Source organism: Hibiscus syriacus, unplaced genomic scaffold (assembly GCF_006381635.1).
Source record: "Hibiscus syriacus cultivar Baekdansim isolate YM2019G1 unplaced genomic scaffold, ASM638163v2 tig00111061_pilon, whole genome shotgun sequence".
Taxonomy (NCBI): domain Eukaryota; kingdom Viridiplantae; phylum Streptophyta; class Magnoliopsida; order Malvales; family Malvaceae; genus Hibiscus; species Hibiscus syriacus.
Window position 1 is genome coordinate 309,221 of NW_024062967.1, and position 18,523 is coordinate 327,743.

The 18,523-nt window shown below is 33.1% G+C and overlaps 1 protein-coding gene and 1 pseudogene across 1 annotated transcript; one reads left to right on the forward strand and one right to left on the reverse strand.

Moving 5' to 3' along the window:
- The first annotated feature begins 352 nt into the window (after positions 1 to 352).
- Positions 353 to 4,670, forward strand: LOC120151578 (thioredoxin domain-containing protein 9 homolog). The gene is made up of 5 exons (XM_039163982.1): positions 353 to 508; positions 979 to 1,137; positions 1,245 to 1,438; positions 1,501 to 1,504; positions 4,658 to 4,670. The coding sequence occupies exons 1-3, from the start codon at positions 359 to 361 to the stop codon at positions 1,416 to 1,418; spliced, it is 483 nt and encodes a 160-aa protein (XP_039019913.1). The 5' UTR covers positions 353 to 358; the 3' UTR covers positions 1,419 to 1,438; positions 1,501 to 1,504; positions 4,658 to 4,670.
- Positions 3,079 to 6,725, reverse strand: LOC120151616 (annotated as a pseudogene).
- Positions 6,726 to 18,523: the final 11,798 nt, after the last annotated feature.

Consider the following 18,523-nt stretch of genomic DNA (forward strand, 5'->3'; position numbering starts at 1 on the left):
TAAATACCTTTTGTTTGATTAACTAACGCCTCCAAATACTTGGAGTGTCCTTTCGAGGGTTACTCGAATAAAAGGATATTTCTTTTTATTTCTGTATATTTTATTTAGAAAAAGTTATTTTAATTAAAAAAATAAGTTATATATATTTTTGGGAATATCTCGAACGAAGAGCAGTTCATGGGAAACCTGCAGAATATATGGAGTTCGATTTCTTAAGACGTACGAGTGAGAGAACATCCCGTCAATTTTTAAATCTTAAGAAATAAATATTATGTGTGTCATTTATTTATTTATCTATTTTATTTGTCATATTATATTTGATAATATTATATTTATCAGAGAGCGGAGGTTGCATCAGATGAAGAAGATGGCGAAGAAGAGGAGCCGTTGGATCGGTATAGGCCACGGTGAATACTCTGAGATTCCAGCTGAAAAGGACTTCTTTTCTATCGTTAAAGCTAGTGAGCGAGTTGTTTGCCACTTCTATCGCGAAAACTGGCCCTGCAAGGTACTCTCCTTATATTTTTCTTTCTTTTTGTTCTTTCATAATTATTAATCATGAATTTCGTCCGAATGCTTTATCAAATTTGAGAAGTTAGTTTAATACTTTAATTTGTTAAAATTTGACCATCGTATTGTACTAGAGTTCAGAAATGAGACATGAGTCCCGATGTTAGAGAACACAAACTTGAACCATTAGTTGTTGTTAATTTGTTGCATGTTAAACTAATTGTTTCTGTCAAAGTAAAGTAATTTCTGAGTTTCCATAAAGTAGAGGGATGAATTCATATTTGAACTTTAATCTAATTTCCTCGTTGAACACTGAAATTATCGGAATAAATCAGAAAAAAATTGGAGAAAGAAATGAAATGATGGAATCTAAAAGCAAGCAATTAGTGTAACTTTTTTTCTTCTGTATTTCGAAGTAGATTTGAAGATTAAGGCAAAACAATTCATCTTGTTTGAGTTGAATCCCAGGTGATGGACAAGCACTTGAGTGCATTGGCAAAGCAACATATAGAGACCCGTTTTGTAAATATTAATGCCGAGAAAAGCCCATTCTTGGCTGAGAGGCTCAACATTGTTGTTCTTCCTACACTCGCCCTTATAAAAAATGTCAAAGTCGATGATTATGTGGTATTGTTAATCTTATTTTCAATTATAAACGTTAAGCATCTGTTTTTTTTTTTTTTTATCATTTTGGTTCCACTGTCGCTAATAGTTGATGCGGGTTTCTTTTGTAGGTTGGATTTGATGAGCTTGGTGGAACGGATGAGTTTTCTACCGAAGATTTGGAAGACAGATTGGCTAAAGCTCAAGTCATCTTCTCCGAAGGTGAATCATCGTCGAAGCCTGGAACACAGATGAAAAGGAGTGTCCGACAAAGCTATAATGCCGACTCAACCGACTCAGATTAACCGCAGGTTTGTTTCTATTTATGTTTTCAACGGACGTCAGTAGGATTCATCATCATCATTACATCCTTTTTAAGTATTAAAAGCAAGTGAAGAGAGTAATATTTGTTGTATGAGATCATTCAGTCATTTTGATATATACTCAATCTTATTTTGCTGCAAGTTTGATATGTGCCAAAATGATATTCTGATTCATGATTGTACTATTTATACTCTTATCCATTTTGCATCGAATCATACACTGGGAAAGTTGGATTAACCTTTGTTATTCCATTTCTATTTACAGATATTGCTAATGAGTATCTTGAGAGCAACTTTTAAGGTTATTATAAATACATGTGCATATATATATAATACAACTGAACACTGTGTTTGTTGTAATCCTAAGAATTTTTCCATCAATCCATTTTTCAAAGATTTAATTTTTGTACTTAGAAACTCCAACTTAGAATCTCTTTTTGGGAAACTTCAATTATTAGGTAAGTTCTTCCTGTCACATCATATATGGCCACTACCAATAATATCGTGCCACATAAGCATCTTTTACACCTTGGTCCCTTTTCTGCTAAACTTGTGCTTTTTTCTTGCTGTTCTCCTTCGTTTCTAAATTTCTAACCACCATCCTCGGCTATCTGAGAGAAATAATTATTGATCCATTTGCATGTCTTATTTGATGTATCATTGGTTATTTGAACCAGTTCATTGCTAGGCTCAGAACTTGTCTTTGCTTGATGCTATTAATACCAAGTTCTTGTTGCTGCTTGATTATCTGTGGAAGAACCATTAATGAGACATGGACGTTGATGGAAGCCATGGAACGGCTTCAAGACGCTCAGCGATGCTCACTAACCATCGGCCAGCCTTTACCAACAATGGTAAAATTTTCTTAGTTTACTGAACAAATATTTATGAGTTTTCTCATTGACAATGGAAAATCTTCTTAAAAGATAGTCACATTGCATAATATTATGAAGTGCTGAGGCGTAAAAAATGATTACATGGCATAATTATTGGAAAATATTATTGATTTAATTAGAATATTTAAATGGAAAAGATAATTATAATTTTTTAAGTATATAGACTAAATTTCAAACGTACTCGTAGTTTTAAATTTTAATTACCGTTTTACATCGATAACTGTGAATGTTTTTATTATCTTATTAGCAGTAGTTAAAGTTTTATTTTTATTCTATTTTTATTTTTCACGTGTGCCATAATACTAAGTATTTATAAGGATACTTATCTAATAATATTTGATTCATTATATTAATAAATAAAGTATATGATTTTTAATAAATAATGCTTGATGTGATATTAATATAAATGGTATACTAATTAATTTTGATTGAAAATAATAAATATAATTACAAAGAATAATACTTAATTGTTATTATAAGTAGTATAATATCTAATTTTGAATAGTACTAGGGAATTTGGCATTCAATTATGAATAAGTTTAACGTAGCAAAATCTAGCAGTCCTGCTTTTCAACAAAACATTACTTGGGGTTTGTTTAACATTGCTTCTTAACATAATTTAATTATTTTTTAAGTATAATTAAAAATAAATATTAATTTGACAAAAATAAATAAATGACGATTTACAGATAATAATACCTTTAATTATTGTTTATTTTGTTGATTGAATTTGTAGTAATAAACAATATAATAGTAATAGTACTCTATCCAACGTGCTCGGCACCACAACCGTTATCATCGGTACTGCTCGTCAAGGATAAAAGTTCCATCACCTCATTCGGTACTCGAGTCCTCTAAGGTAGTGTCCCAGCAACAAACACCTTCATAGAAGAAATCAGGTATCTAAGTTAGCGCATCTGAAAATAACATCGGTTTCCATTTCCAATATCGACCCATCAAAAACAATCTTGCATTAGAAATTTAAGCAAGATTGATAATAATACTATGAGCAATAAATGCTGAGGAACCTATGTTTCCTGCTAAAATTTTGGAACAGAAACGAGTTCTTGGACATAAACCAGATTTCATATTGAATAATTTGAAAGTAGATAAAATTCTGGGATAATAATAAGGGAGTGGGGAAAAATGAAGAAAGGGAACGGTCAGAGAGAGAAGAACTGACCAGAAGAGAAGACGGGCAAGATAGTCTCGGGTTAAGGAAATTGACGGCACAATCTTTATTTACAGTTCCACTTGCAGTGTTCTCTGAGATAGGAGGAACCTTGGAATGCATTCTCGGAGAAAGGGTGGCGAGGAGACCATGGACTACAGAGTGGATAGTTTATTTCAGTTCAGGGAATGCTGGTTCGGAAAGCTCGGCTACCTGGAATTATGTTACAGTTTTATTAGCCATGACAGTAGATGATGACAAGTTCGTTAAAGAAGTAGATTCATGAGGCAGGCTAAGCACTAGCTAGACTAGTTCATAAATATCAATTCCTATACAACAGCAGCCATGAAACTGTGATGTGCTCTTGTTATTTATGCCAATTTCCCCTTCATATTAATGAAGAAAAGGCAACGAACTTGAATGGTATTAATTGTAAGGAGATGCTACAAACATGGCATCACGTTAATGAGATATTAGTCATTTAATTTGTTCAAAAAAGTTGAAGAGATCGAGGGAAACCTTTTCTGGTTGAAGTGATCTTAAGTAGTCAAGTAAATCATTCCTTTCCTCCCCAACAAATTGTTGCATTTGCAGAGCATCATTGTTCCTCTTTGCATCATGCAGTTCCTTTGATAGAGACAAAAATGGAAATATGAGCATGCATCCCACCAAATTGCTGATAAGGAATAGAATTGAAAAAAATTTAAATTTATAATAAATTCAAATTAAATATCACGGAAACGAGAGATATTCAATAATTTTAAGAAGGCTCGTTTCTTTGGTGGAGTATAAATAGCATAATGCAATCTGTAAAATTCAACCATTGACCAAACATGGAACATTTCTGCACTGCAAATTTTGAAAAGCCAGACATTTCCGTACCATGGCAATTCTTCTATGGTAGTTAACTCTCAAAATATTCAACTAATAGAGCGATGTTGGGAGAAAGGCATTTATTATCGGAAATAAATTTAATAAAATAAGAGACTGTGACATCTTTTAGGCCTTCCTCACATCTTCTGAATGCTACAAACTGATGCTAATTATGGTGTGTAGTTCTCAATAAATTCACGCATAAAGGTAATGTTTCTCCCGTCAACATATCAAGTAAAACAATATATGGACTTAAAAGGTGAAAAAGAGGATTAGTAAAGGCTCTCTATATATTATATAACATACCTTTTTCACTGAAGCTAGACGAGAATGCAAATGGAGAACGTATTTACGAGTTTCAGGGGACATTTCACCCAGGCCTTCAAATTCAAAATCTTTGAATTAGTTCTCTGTGATTTTTTCAGATTCAGTTGACAAATTTGGATATTCTTTTACTCTTGTACTGTCTGACAACATCTCTTGTACATCAAAGTTTGACTTTTCTGAAGTTTCATGTTTCAAACCTTGACCACAGCCAAGGCTCTTTCAAGGCAAAGCCTATATTCAGCATTCCTCAGTGTATAACTGCAATTAAAGAAGAACCATTTTTCATGATACTCCCAATACGAAGACAGGCATCTATTTGAAGGGAAATGCTACTCCGCACGTCTTTTGGTACATGAAACTTTTAAACTTGTAATCTTAGCATCAAATTATCAAAACTAATCACATTCTTAATTCACATGTGAAATTGATTTTTCCCTCATTAAGAAGAAATGGTATGTAACTGTGAAATATAAACATGAAAGCTATAAATCTGGTGCTTTGACTTTCAAGTTCAAGTGCCACTCAACATGCACGTATAGAGACAAGCAGAGAGATTTGAAGCCCTTGGAAAAGGATTTCCACACTTGGCAATGAACCAATGTAAAAAATAATTACTAAAATGGTACATATCATGTAGATATGAACATACCCAGTCATCATAGAAGAAACCAACAACTTGGACAGAGGTTCCCACAGTGTCTCGATACAGACTTGAAACCTATCAGATGGAAGTAAACCCAACATGCCTGAAATAGTCCTTTTCATGGCATCCACGGTTGTGTGGGGGGACATCTTTATGGATAAGGCTAATGTCCAATGGTTCTATATCTTGTATCAGAACAGTGAGGACCGACTTCGGAAAGAAGAAGATAAAAGTCAATTTCTAAATTGTTACCAGAAAGCACTTCCGAATATAATGTATGCATCCATTAATTTGAGACATATAAAGAATCATCCTTTGTTAATTATTGTCAATACAAGGATTCACAACAAGTGAACAACAGCTCAAATATGTTGGTCAAATTATTCAGAATAGTCTGGCAAATAAACAGGAGCATTATCGTGTGAAAGTAAAACAAGAGAGTCAGCATCCCAGCTTATCATCCAAACCATCATTGGCATTTTAAGCTCATCCTTTTACAAAATGTGGTTCATTCATTAATAACCCACCACTTCAAGTTGGCAATGATTTTAATTTTTAAGTGGAAATGTTAAAGTTGAGGTATATGCATATCCCCAAAGTATTCATTAGCCAGGTTCAATGATCTCAATAAGAATACGTTCTGTACCAAAACTGAAGCAAACTTCAAAAGACATAAATTGCCTCCCAACAATAGTCCATGAAGAGGTTCCAATTCTTTTCAGACCACATTTTCAAGAGATAATTAAATAGGATTATCTAATTAGAAAAACATAATTCAAATCGGCTATATCTATATAGTTAATCTATAAACATAACATGAGCATCCAATTTAATGAGTAATATATAAGGCAGAACCGAAGAACTTAATCTCTAGTAAGTAAAAGACAACACTAAAATGTAATATCACATAAGTTTCAATTCTCTAGGCTTCACCATTTTCCTCATCCCAATAAGTAAAAATCTAAATTCGGTACCATAATTCTGCACATCTAGCCATATTTTCTCAAAAAAAAAAAAAAAAAAAAAAAAGAAAGAAAGAAAGAAGAAGACAAATCTAAAATAATCCTAAATCAATTCCGTCCGCGTTGCATCATCAGCATAGCAAAGCAGAAATTCTTAAACTAAAATCAGCAAAACGGATCTAAAGCGAGCAATTAGCCGAATCCTCACTAGTTCAGATCCATAAAAACAAATGAATCTGATATAGAAAAGCTGACCTTAGAGGGAGTAGGATTGGAGCCGGATGCATTGAAACTATTGGAAGATGAAGCAACGAAAGGAGTAATGGGGAAATTTCCAAGGTTGGAAGAGCGAAGAGAGGAAGGGAAGAAAAAAGAACGTGTTTGGGGAGAGAAATAAGAGGAAAGAGAAGTAGCCATAACTGGTTGAATTATTTTGCCACCTCCACGACTACTTCCTCTTTCTCTCTCACTTTCTCTCGGCGCCAAACAAGTTCTTTTCTTTCACTTTCCTTTCACTCCTGAGCAGTAACGGCAACCACAATTGCTTTACCAGAAGGAAACAAATCGGAAAACGTTACGATCGACGTTAACACCGTCAAATAGTCACCGCTCAACGCAGATACATTGGCGTTTTATAGTTAGCTTTTAGTTTAATGCTATCTTAGGCCCTTAAACTTGTCCCAAAAAAAACAATGTTACCCTTAATTTTTTTTCTCAATGTCACCTTAAATTAAAAATTAAATTAATTTGATCTTTTGATCAAATGAAATGGAACATTGATCATTTTGATACTGACATCATGGTTTATGATTGTTGAAAATATTTTGATATTTCGATATAACAAATTAAGTTAAATGAATTTTAAGATTTTCCAAAAAGATTTTCTAAGTATATTCGATATAATTATTCGAATATCAAAATATTACTCCAAATCTTTCAAATGTTATTTTTAATCCTTACTCAAGTGTTAAATTAAGTTTTAATCTTAAAATAATTTCAAAACAATTTTACAAAATATTTCGAATCATTTCAAAGCCAAAAATTCCAGATTGCTCAGAGGGAACCGATTCCCCCCCAAGGGGTACCGATTCCCCCTGAATGGTTTGGCTCCGAGAAAAATAGAATGCTCGGAGGGAACCGATTCCGCCCTAAGGGGGTACCGATTCCCCCTGTTTAACGGTCAAAATATTTAAATTTTACACTTAGGGAACCGATTCCCCATGAGGGGGTATCGATTCCCCCCACGCTCCAAGCATAAATATTAATTGTTTTCACACTTAAACGGCTCCAATAACTTCATTAATGATCCCCAACGTTCATAAGTGATTCAATGTGTATTTAAACAAGCTTAGAAGCCATTGATCAATAACAAGAAACAACAAGCAACTAGAATCAAGAGAGAACCAAAGAGAAAGCATCAAACCTCGAGTTTGAGCATTTCAAGCCTATTTTTCATTCAATATTCATTTTTCTTTCAAGAAAACTATTTGTACTCAATTGTATTCATTCTTGAGTGTTCTTTTCTTTGTTCTAGAATTGTGCAAATTTGTATTGTTCTCTTTGGGAGAGAGTGTTCTCAAGAATTTGTGGTATAATTCTTGAGGGTTTGTAAGGTTACTCTTTGTCCTCAAAAGAAAGACAAATTAGTGAATTTGTGGAAAATCTTTAGTGTGGATAGCTAAAGTAGTGGACGTAGACTTTGGTTGAGAAAGTCGAACCACTCTAAATCGTTGTGCAATTACTTTCAATTTTCTGCAAAAGCTTCCACCAAATTTTTAATTGCCAATTCACCCCCTCTTGGCCGATTTCTTCAATCGATTAACTTAACAATTGGTATCAGAGCCTAACTCTTTTGAAGGTTTAATCGTCTCTTGAGTTGATTCGAGAAGAGTTACATCGATAATCAAAGTCATCAATGGCCTCCACTTCAAACTTCAACCCTGGTCTCGATTCGATGCCCGTCAACAAGCCTCCTTTCTTCAATGGGGCTAACTATGCCTATTGGAAAAATAGGATGATGTACTTCATTCAAGCAAGTGACATGGGAGCATGGAATGTTGTAGAAGACAGATATATCAAGCCTCTTACTCATCCAAGAATGTAGAGTGAAGGAGAGACAAGATTGTTCCAGCTCAACTCTAAAGCCATTCATATCATATTTTGTGCTATTGGACCAGATGAATATGGAAGAGTTTCATATTGTACAACCGCCAAAGAAATATGAGACAAGCTTCAAGTCACTCATGAAGGTACCGATGAGGTAAAAAAATCTAAAATTAGTATTCTAACGCATAGCTATGAAAATTTCAGGATGAAACCAAATGAAGATATCAAAGCTATGACGGATAGATTCTCAACGATTATCAATGGTCTCAAATCATATGGAGAGATCATTTCAAATGAAAAGCTTGTGAGGAAGTTAGTTTACTCCTTTCCAAAATCATGACAATCAAAGAAGACGACAATCATCGAGTCTAAGGACCTAACATCCTTAATTCTTGAAGAACTAATCGGTTCCCTCCTCACTCATGAAATGATGGTTGAAGATGAGGTAGACCTCGATTAGATTGAAGAGACACCAAAGGATAAGGAGAAGAAGAAAAATATTGGAGTTGCTCTAAAATCCACAAAAGATGAGAGTGATTCGAATGAAGATGACGATGACGAGGAAATGACATTGTTTGCTAAACGGTTCAGAAAAATGATGAGACCTTACCGAGGAAGAAAATTCAAACGAAATGAAGGCCTAAAAATGAACCAAAAGAGAAGGACTTGATCATTTGCTATGAATGCAAAAAGCCGGGGTATGTCAAATATGATTACCCACAATTGAAGAGAAGGTTCAATCAAAGAATAAACACAAGGCTCATGTGGCTACATGGAGCAATGAAGAAGGTTCCGATGAAGAGGAACAAGAAGTAGTAAACTTGTGCTTGATGGCATTCGGGGAAGATTCTAAGGTAACCTCTAACTCATCTGATTTTGATGATTTATCCTATGATGAGCTATTAGAGAAATATAATGGGTTGGCTTCGGATTATGAGAAATTGTTTTTAAAATATAAAAATGATGTTTCAAAATTGAAATTGAAAACAACTCATATCCAAAACCAACAACGATCTTGAAAGTAAAATCAAGATTTGCAAATCAAACTAGAAGAGTTTGAAAAGAAAAATTTGGATTTGCAAAATTTACTTTCAAAGGTCAATGATGATCATCAAAAGAAAATTGATGGTCTTAAACTTCTTTTGATAAAGTTGGAACAAAAACGTTTTGAAAAAGGAGAAAATTCAAAATCCAACTTTGTTAGAAAAGATTTTAAAAACTACAATCATAGAGGTCCCCAAAGAACCTCTAATAGAAAAATCATTAGAAGTATGGGTTTACTACTAAGATAAAGATATCCTACACAAATGGATACCTAAGGGGACTAGGATTTTGGAAACTAATGAATATGGACCCAAAAGAATTTGGGTACCAAAAATAAAAATTAATCTATGTTTGTAGGGAAAGGAGCATGCTACAAGGCACGGGAAACAAATTCAATTCATGGTACTTGATAGTGGATTCTCGAGACACATGACCAGGGATAAAACTGGTTCATAGAGCTTAACGCCAAAAAATGTAGGAGAAGGACTTTTGGTGATAATTCAAAAGGTCACATTGAAGGTATAGGTACAATAGGTACATCTCCATACAAATTAAAATGTTTTATATGTGAATGGATTAAAGCATAATCTTTTGAGTATTAGTCAATTTTGTGATAAAGGATTCAATGTCATGTTTGAAACTAATGGTTGTAAAGTTATTGACATTGCATCTAATCGGATTATGCTTGTTGGTCATAGAATAGGAAACATTTACATGGTGCATTTAGATTCTATAATGTGACTAATTTATGCCTAGTTGCAAAAGATGAGCATGATAGTTGGTTACATAGGAGACTAGGACATGCTAGCATGAGTGTTTGCAACGTTGTCAAGGAGAATGGTTCGAGGGCTGCCTAAACTAAAATTGATAATGATAAAATCTGTGATGCTTGTGCTAAAGGAAAACAAAAGCGAGTTTCTTTTAAATCCATTAATGATGTCAACTAGTAGAGTATTACAATTGATCCACTTAGATCTTTTTCGGCCATCTAGAACTACTAGCTTGGGTGGAAAACAATATGCATTTGTCTTGGTAGATGACTATGCTAGATATACTTGGGTTCTATTCTTAAGTACTAAAGATGAAGCATTAGAAAATTCATCACGTTTCAAAAGTAATCCAAAACGAAAAAGGTTACTCTATAACTAGTGTTAGGAGTGATCATGGAACTGAGTTTGAAAATCTTGAATTTACAGAGTTTTGTAATTCTAATGGTATTAGCCCAATTTTTCAGCACCTAGAACCCCTCAACAAAATGGAGTTGTTGAGAGGAAAAAGCGAACTTTAGAAGAAATAGCTAGAACCATGCTTTGTGAAAACAATTGCCAAAGTGTTTTTGGGCAGAGACAAAATACCGCTGTTATGTTATTAATCAAGTAATGATTAGGCCTATTTTAAAGAAACTCCATATGAACTTTTCAAAAATAAAAAGCCAACATTAGTTATTTTCATCCTTTGGATGTAAGTGTTTTGTTTTAAACAACGGCAAAGACAATCTTGGCAAATTGATGCTAAAAGTGATGAAGGATTTTTTTTCTGGATTATCCTTAAATTCTAAAGCTTATCGGTATTTAAAAAAGAACTTTGGTTGTAGAAGAGTCTATACATGTTGTTTTCGATGATAATCTCCTTCCGAGGAAGGATTCTTGTTTGAATGATGATGTAGGTATTATAAACAAATGACGTTAGACATGACGTTGGAGAACCATCATCAAGGAAGAAACGAAAGATAAGGAACTCATGATCCTCTCGAGAATCCAACCATTGAAGAAAGTGAAGTATCTTATCCAAGAGGAGTACAACTATGTCAAGGATGGTGAGATTATAGGTGATCCATCCAAAGGGGTAACAACTCGATCTTCACTTAGAAATATTTGTAATTATGTTGCATTTATCTCATGCATAGAGCCTAAGAATATTAAAGAAGCATAAATGATGAACACTGGATTATGGCTATGCAAGAAGAGTTAAATCAATTTGAGAGAAGTAAATATGGACATAGTTGAAAGACCTAGTAATAACTACTGTAGGTACTAGATGGGTATTTAGGAATAAGCTTGATGAGAGTGGTAATATAGTGAGAAACAAGGCTAGACTTTTGCTCAAGGGTATCAAGAAGGCATAGACTATGATGAACAATGCTCCCGTAGCTAGAATGGAAGCAATTAGAATGTTATTAGCATTGCATGTTTTCATAAATTTAAATTATATCAAATGGATGTTAAAGTGCATTTTAAATGGTTTTATAAAAGAAGAAGTGTATGTGGAACAACCTCCAGGTTTTGAAGATTCAAATTTCCAAATCATGTTTCTTAAATTGACAAAAGCACTTTATGGTTTAAAACAAGCTCCAAGAGCTTGGTATGAAAGATTGTCAAACTTTTAATTGAAAAGGTTTTTCAAAAGGGAAGGTTGACACTACATTGTTTTTAAAGCATAAAGGTAAAGATTTATAGTAGTTCAAATTTATGTTGAATAATATTGGTTCTACTAATGATGTTCTTTGCCAAGAATTTTCTAAGCTAATGCATAGTGAATTCGAAATGAGCATGATGGGGAGCTTTCATTTTTCTTGGGGACTCCAAATCAAGCAAATAAAAGATGGCATCTTTATCAATCAAGCTAAGTACGTTAAAGATGCTCAAGAAGTTTGGACTGGAAAATGGCAAACCTATGACACTCCAATGAGCTCTTCAACAAAGCTTGACTTAGTTGAAGGAGGTAATGTGTAGATATAAATTATAGGTCATGATTGGATCTTTACTTTATCTAACTGCAAGTAGACCGGACATTATGTTTAGTGTTTGCTTATGTGCTAGATTCCAATCATGCCCTAAGGAATCACATTTACTAGCTGTTAAGAGAATCTTTAGATACCTTAAGGACACTCATAGTTTAGGATTTTGGTATCATAGAGACTCTAACTTTAACTTGCATACCTTTTCTGATGCGAATTATGGAGGATGCAAATTTGATAGGAAAAACACCTCCAGTACTTGTCAATTCCTTGGAAATATGTTGATTTCTCAGTTTTCAAAGAAACAAAATTGTGTTGCATTATCTACCACTGAAGTGGAATACATTTCAGCCGGTAGTTGTTGTGCACAAGTTTTATGGATGAAACAACAACTTTTTGATTATGGAATTGAAGTAGGTACTATTCCTATCAAGTGTGACAATACTAGTGCTATTTCTCACTAAAAATCCCATCCAACACTCTAGAACTAAGCACATTGAAATAAGACATCACTTCATTAGAGACCATGTCACTAATGAAGAGTAGTTCTAGAATTGTTGATATTTGCATCAATTAGCAGATATCTTTACAAAGCCTTTAGACAAGGAAAGATTTTGGACACTTAGGAGAATTAGGTTGACCACCTATCTTCACTTAGTGTTTAAAATAATTTAGCACTTAAAGAATAAATGAAAAATGCTTATAATAGTAATCTGATTACATTCATTGCTATTAGTTAGGAGAGTTTATGATTCTGATGAAAATTAAATTTATGTTCAAATGTATTAAGGATTAATTGATTGATGAACATGATAATTTTTATATATGAGTTTCCAATACCACTAGAGAAAATTAATTTAGCATTTTGTGTGCTTAAAATAGATTTTAGCATTTTTGGTGCAGAGGGAATCGATACCCCTTGAAAGGGAACCGATTCCCCCACACAGGGGAATCGATACCCCTTGAGGGTTCTGGTTTATCGGGCAAACCCTTATATTTTGCTCAAAACCCTCTTCTCTTCTTTCTTCACGCAATAACTCTCTCCATCTCTCAATCTCACTTTGCCTCAAAACAACATTTTTAATCGGAATTCTCTTCAAATATCATCTCCTAAACCTGTTGGAATCATCAAAATCGTGCAAACTTCATCTAATCTCACTCAAATCCGAAATTCTTCAGGTATTTTTCTAAACTTTATTCATCAATTTTTGAACATAGAACTAGTTTTAATTAGTTCTAGGTCGAACTTTAGATCGGGCATTGATTGTTTAGTGATTAGAAACTAGATTTTAAAACTAATTTCATCAAAAACACAAGAATTTTCCAAAATTCTTTGAAATTTTTAAAATAAAAAAACTGTTTTTTAAATTATTGTGTTTTGATTGAATTATGTTGTTGTTATGAAAACTATAATATATGATTTTCAAAACCTTATTTTCCAATAAGTTTTTCAAAAAAAAAAAACTTTGCCCATTAGGATTGATATTGAGAACCTTGAAATATTGAGGACTCAATTGAGTTTTGGGATTGATTATTTTGCATACATATGTTTTTTAAAAATGTAGGTTATATTTCAATTCCGATTATCTTAAACCATGTCTCATAAACGTTCTAGGACTTCCTCTAATCATTCTAGCTAACCTCCAAACTCACCTCCAAATCCTCCACCTATCCCACAAATTCCTATTCCTAATCTCGATGATCCAAACACGACCATTCGCAATTCTTGTTTCAATGACCGGTCGTAAACAAATCTCTACTTTAGGTTTTTTAATACTTTGAGTCCTACAAATCCGGGAAGAACGTATCTCATCTCTTCAAGCCATGCTAGACATCAATTTTCCGTCATCTTCCTACTCTTCATGAGTGGAAATTTGACAAACTCTCGAGCTTGAACCAATTGTCTACCATAAACTTGTTCGTATCTTCTACTCTAATGCCGTTTGCATTAAAAACCGAGAGGAAAACCTTATCATAGGGATCGATCCTATCTTCAAAGATGATTCTTTCATCTTGACTTGAAATCCATTGCCAAAGCATTAGGATTAGATAATGAAGGGTTAGACAATGAAAAAACTTACGGTAGGATCTCAGTATAAGCGAAGGATAGTGCAAGTGTTCTAGACCTCATGCCGTTTTCTTCACCTAATGATCTCTTGGTGGTTTCGACCATCCGGGGGCCGTTACTCTGCTCTTCGCGCCTTAGATCTATTTTGGCTTCATTGTGTCCAAAATCTTAAAATTCAACTTCCACGATTATTTTGCTGAACTTGTCGAAACCGTAAATCTTGTTCCCAATAAGAAATTGTGTTCTTTCTTTAGTTTACGGTTGTATTCTTAGTAATCTGTTTAAGAAGGCTGGGCTTAGAGTTGGTCTTGATGCTTCCTTTCCCCTCAAAAACCAAATCATCTCTCTTTAACTAAATCGGGATGGAAGATCAATGAAGAAACTGGTCTTTGGGTTCGTACCAGTGAGCAACCGCCTGAAGTTGACGACTCCGACGATGAACCACAGCACGAGGAACAAGCACGAGCAGAGGAACAAGCACATCCAGATGATCAAATGCCTCCATACTTTCGATCCTTTATGGAGACATTCGATTTCCGATATGTTTCCATGGATTCTCGCTTCACTTCCATCGAATCATTTATACCAATGGGAGCTCAACAATTGGAAATTCTCCGGGAGATGCGCACAAACACGCTTCTATGAATGAACGCATTGATGCATAATCAATTGGCTAAGTATTTTTCAAAACCTTGTTAGAGTTCTTTTAAAAAGTCTTTTTGATTTAACAAAAAGGGGGAGAAATGTTAAAGTGAGAAGTGTTAGAGTAAGGGGGAGTAATTTCAAACTTGATTTATTTCAAACTTGATTTCAAAATAAAATCTTAAAATTACTAAAATGTTTTGTTATATCAAAAAGGGGGATATTGTTGAAAACATTTTGATATTTCGATATAACAAATTAAGTTAAATGAATTTTAAGATTTTCCAAAAAGATTTTCTAAGTATATTCGATATAATTATTCGAATATCAAAATATTACCCCAAATCTTTCAAATGTCATTTTTAATTCTTACTCAAGTGTAAAATTAAGTTTTAATCTTAAAATAATTTCAAAACAATTTTACAAAATATTTCGAACCATTTCAAAGCCTCCCCCAAGGGGGTACCGATTCCCCCTATTTAAGGGTCGAAATATTTGAATTTTACACTTAGGGAACCGATTCCCCATGAGGGGGTACCGATTCTCCCCACGCCCCAAGCAGAATTATTAATTGTTTTCACACTTAAACGGCTCCAAACTTCATTAATCCCCAACGTTCATTAGTGATTCAAGGTGTATTTAAACAAGCTTAGAAGCCATTGATCAATAACAAGAAACAACAAGCAACTAGAATCAAGAGAGAATCAAAGAGAAAGCATCAAACCTCAAGTTTGAGCATTTCAAGCATATTTTTCATTCAATATTCATTTTGCTTTCAAGAACACTACTTGTACTCAATTGTATTCATTCTTGAGTGTTCTTTTCTTTGTTCTAAAATTGTGCAAACAATCTACCTTGTGAGGATTTCCTTGTAAGTTTGCAAATTTGTATTGTTCTCTTTGGGAGAGTGTTTTCAAGAATTTGGGGTATAATTCTTGAGGGTTTGTAAGGTTACTCTTTGTCCTCAAAAGAAAGACAAATTAGTGAATTTGTGGAAAATCCTTAGTGTGGATAGCTAAAGTAGTGGACGTAGACTTTAGTTGAGAAAGTCGAACCACTCTAAATCGCTGTGCAATTACTTTCAATTTCTGCAAAGCTTCCACCAAATTTTTAATTGCCAATTCACCCCCTCTTGGCCGATTCCTCAATCGATTAACTCAACAATGATAAATGTTGATATAATAGAAAGTTTAAATTAATTTTTAGTCGAGTTTGAAGGTGAAGTTAATTTTTAAAGAAAGTTAGATATTTTTATTTAATATTTAAAAAAGAAAAATTACTTTAAATATAAATTTTAAAATAGGAAAACATTTTAATATTTAAAAAAATAAAATTTTAATTATTAAAAAATATTAAAAATTTAAAATACAAACAAAATGATAAATTATTAATTATTAAAGGTAAGAAAAATTCTATATAATATATACATATACATATACATGTAATATAGTCATAAATGTAAATTAATCATATTTATATGATCGGGTTAACATAGTCAACATGTTTTTTTTATTTCATATACATCAATTATCATTGTATATATATAAACATTATTAAGTATCTTGCATCTTTTAGTTTTTTATGTTTACTATAACTTTGTCTTATAACATAATCTTCTTCGTATTTATGACACGTTTTCTCTGTCTTTTGACATATTTTTGGATTTTTTTGGTCTTTTAGTTTTTATGTTTATTTATTTTCTTAAGGTTGGATTTGACATCGATATTACTGATCAAGATGATATTTATTTTGTTTCTCATTGATCTTTCATGTTTTGGACCCTCAAATTATATTTGGATACCCAACATGCGTTCGTATATTTATTTTCACGATACTTATTCTGATTTGCTTTTATCGGTGATCCTTCAGTAGTTAAATCTCATGTTTTGGTTCGTTTGCCATAACAATCCAATCTATTGTATCTACCTAGTGTTTGAGTTTTTTGGATGGATTTTTTACTTTATCATTATATGGTCCTTATATGATCTTGAGTGACTAATTTTCTTGTGTTAATGGTTATGGGAGGATATCTTAATTATGTGATTAGTTTACAAATCTAGTTGTAAACCCTCATTGTAATTTGAATATTTTGTTCATTCTTAATAAAATTGGTTGCTTTTATTTAAAAAAGTCATTCAATTATATTATTAACACATATAAATTATTTTTACTAGATTAATTAAGACTTACAAATTTTGTAAATATAGACTTAAGAGATCACCTTTGCCTATAGTAACTCAATTTATCAATTTCGTCCCTATCATTTTTTGCATCAATTTAGCCCTCGTAGTGGTTTAGGGTTTTCATCCTAGCCCTCGAAATCCGTTAACTGTTTTGACTTATAGAACCGTTAGTCTTATGTGTTTTTCAACACCAACAATTTCCAGATCATCCATATATTACTCACATGGCTTGATGATGACGTGACATTTATTAAAAAAATAAATCATAAAATTTTAAAATATTTACTAAATACAACGGTTAGAAAAAATATAAAAAATTTGACTAATCCCTTAATCTCACTAAAATAAATAATAAAATTTTGGGAATTTATTCTAATCATTGTGTTTAATAAATATTTTTTTGGATAATTCTGATTTTATTACCCAAACAAAGTTAAGATATAACCAATCAATCAATCAATCAACATAAAAAAAAAAAGCCAACAAATGATCGGTTAGCCTATAGCCCAAGCATTACAAAGCTTTAAGTTAATACTATCTAGTCTATTAATATTAGTTCCCCTAAGATGGATTCCAACGACGTCTTTAACCTCCTTTAGCAAACAGTCAATCGTTCTACTACGTCCTTGAAAAATTCTTTGATTTCTCTCTTGCCACAAAATGTAAATAGCTGTAGTCCAGGAGATTTTCAGGATGGTAGTTAGCAAAGACCTTCCTTTCCATAAGGAACAAACCTTTGTTACCATTTCATCCCATGGTAAGAAAGTGGACTGCATCCCATTAAGTTTCAGAATTAAATTCCAGAGATCCACTGCCAGTGTACATTGTGAAAAAAGATGGTCTCTTGACTCGTAAGAATTGCTGCAGTTAACGCAAGTAATGTCGTTGCTAATTCCCATTCTAAGAAGTCGGTCTTTTGTAGCAAATTTGTTGAGCAAAGCCATCCAAGCAATCAAGTTAAACTTTGGAATATGCAATGGAAACCAAATGAGCTTGTGCCATATAAGAATCTTCCCTTTACAATGAATCAAGTCCCAAATTTCCTTAACTTGCGCAGAACCAACAGAAATTAATGGACGAGCTTCAGCCCTTGATAGTTCCAACTTAAATTAGTTGATGCTTGATAGTTCCAAATATCTCGATCCTTAAAAACATAGGCGTTGAGCCAAGCGACCCACAGGGAACCATTTCCTGCTAATATTTTTCGGATTAGAAGAATGAGACAAGCTATGTTCCAAGTTTTAATATTCTTTAATCCGAGGCCACCTTCTAATTTGGAAGTACAAATATTATCCCAACTCACACGAGCACCAGCAACAGATTTATCTGCACCTTTCCAGAAGTACCTAGAGAAAATTTGATCAACTTTTTTAAGAATAGAAGATGGCAGAACAAGTTGTCTGCACCAATAATTACTAACATTGAATAAGACTGA

Bases quoted from the DNA above. Each gene is read 5' to 3' on its own strand.
- LOC120151578 (XM_039163982.1), top strand. From the start codon at position 359: ATGAAGAAGATGGCGAAGAAGAGGAGCCGTTGGATCGGTATAGGCCAC. The intron at 509-978 runs GTACTCTCCTTA...GTTGAATCCCAG, and splicing joins GCGAAAACTGGCCCTGCAAG to GTGATGGACAAGCACTTGAG. The intron at 1,138-1,244 runs GTATTGTTAATC...TTTCTTTTGTAG, and splicing joins TCAAAGTCGATGATTATGTG to GTTGGATTTGATGAGCTTGG.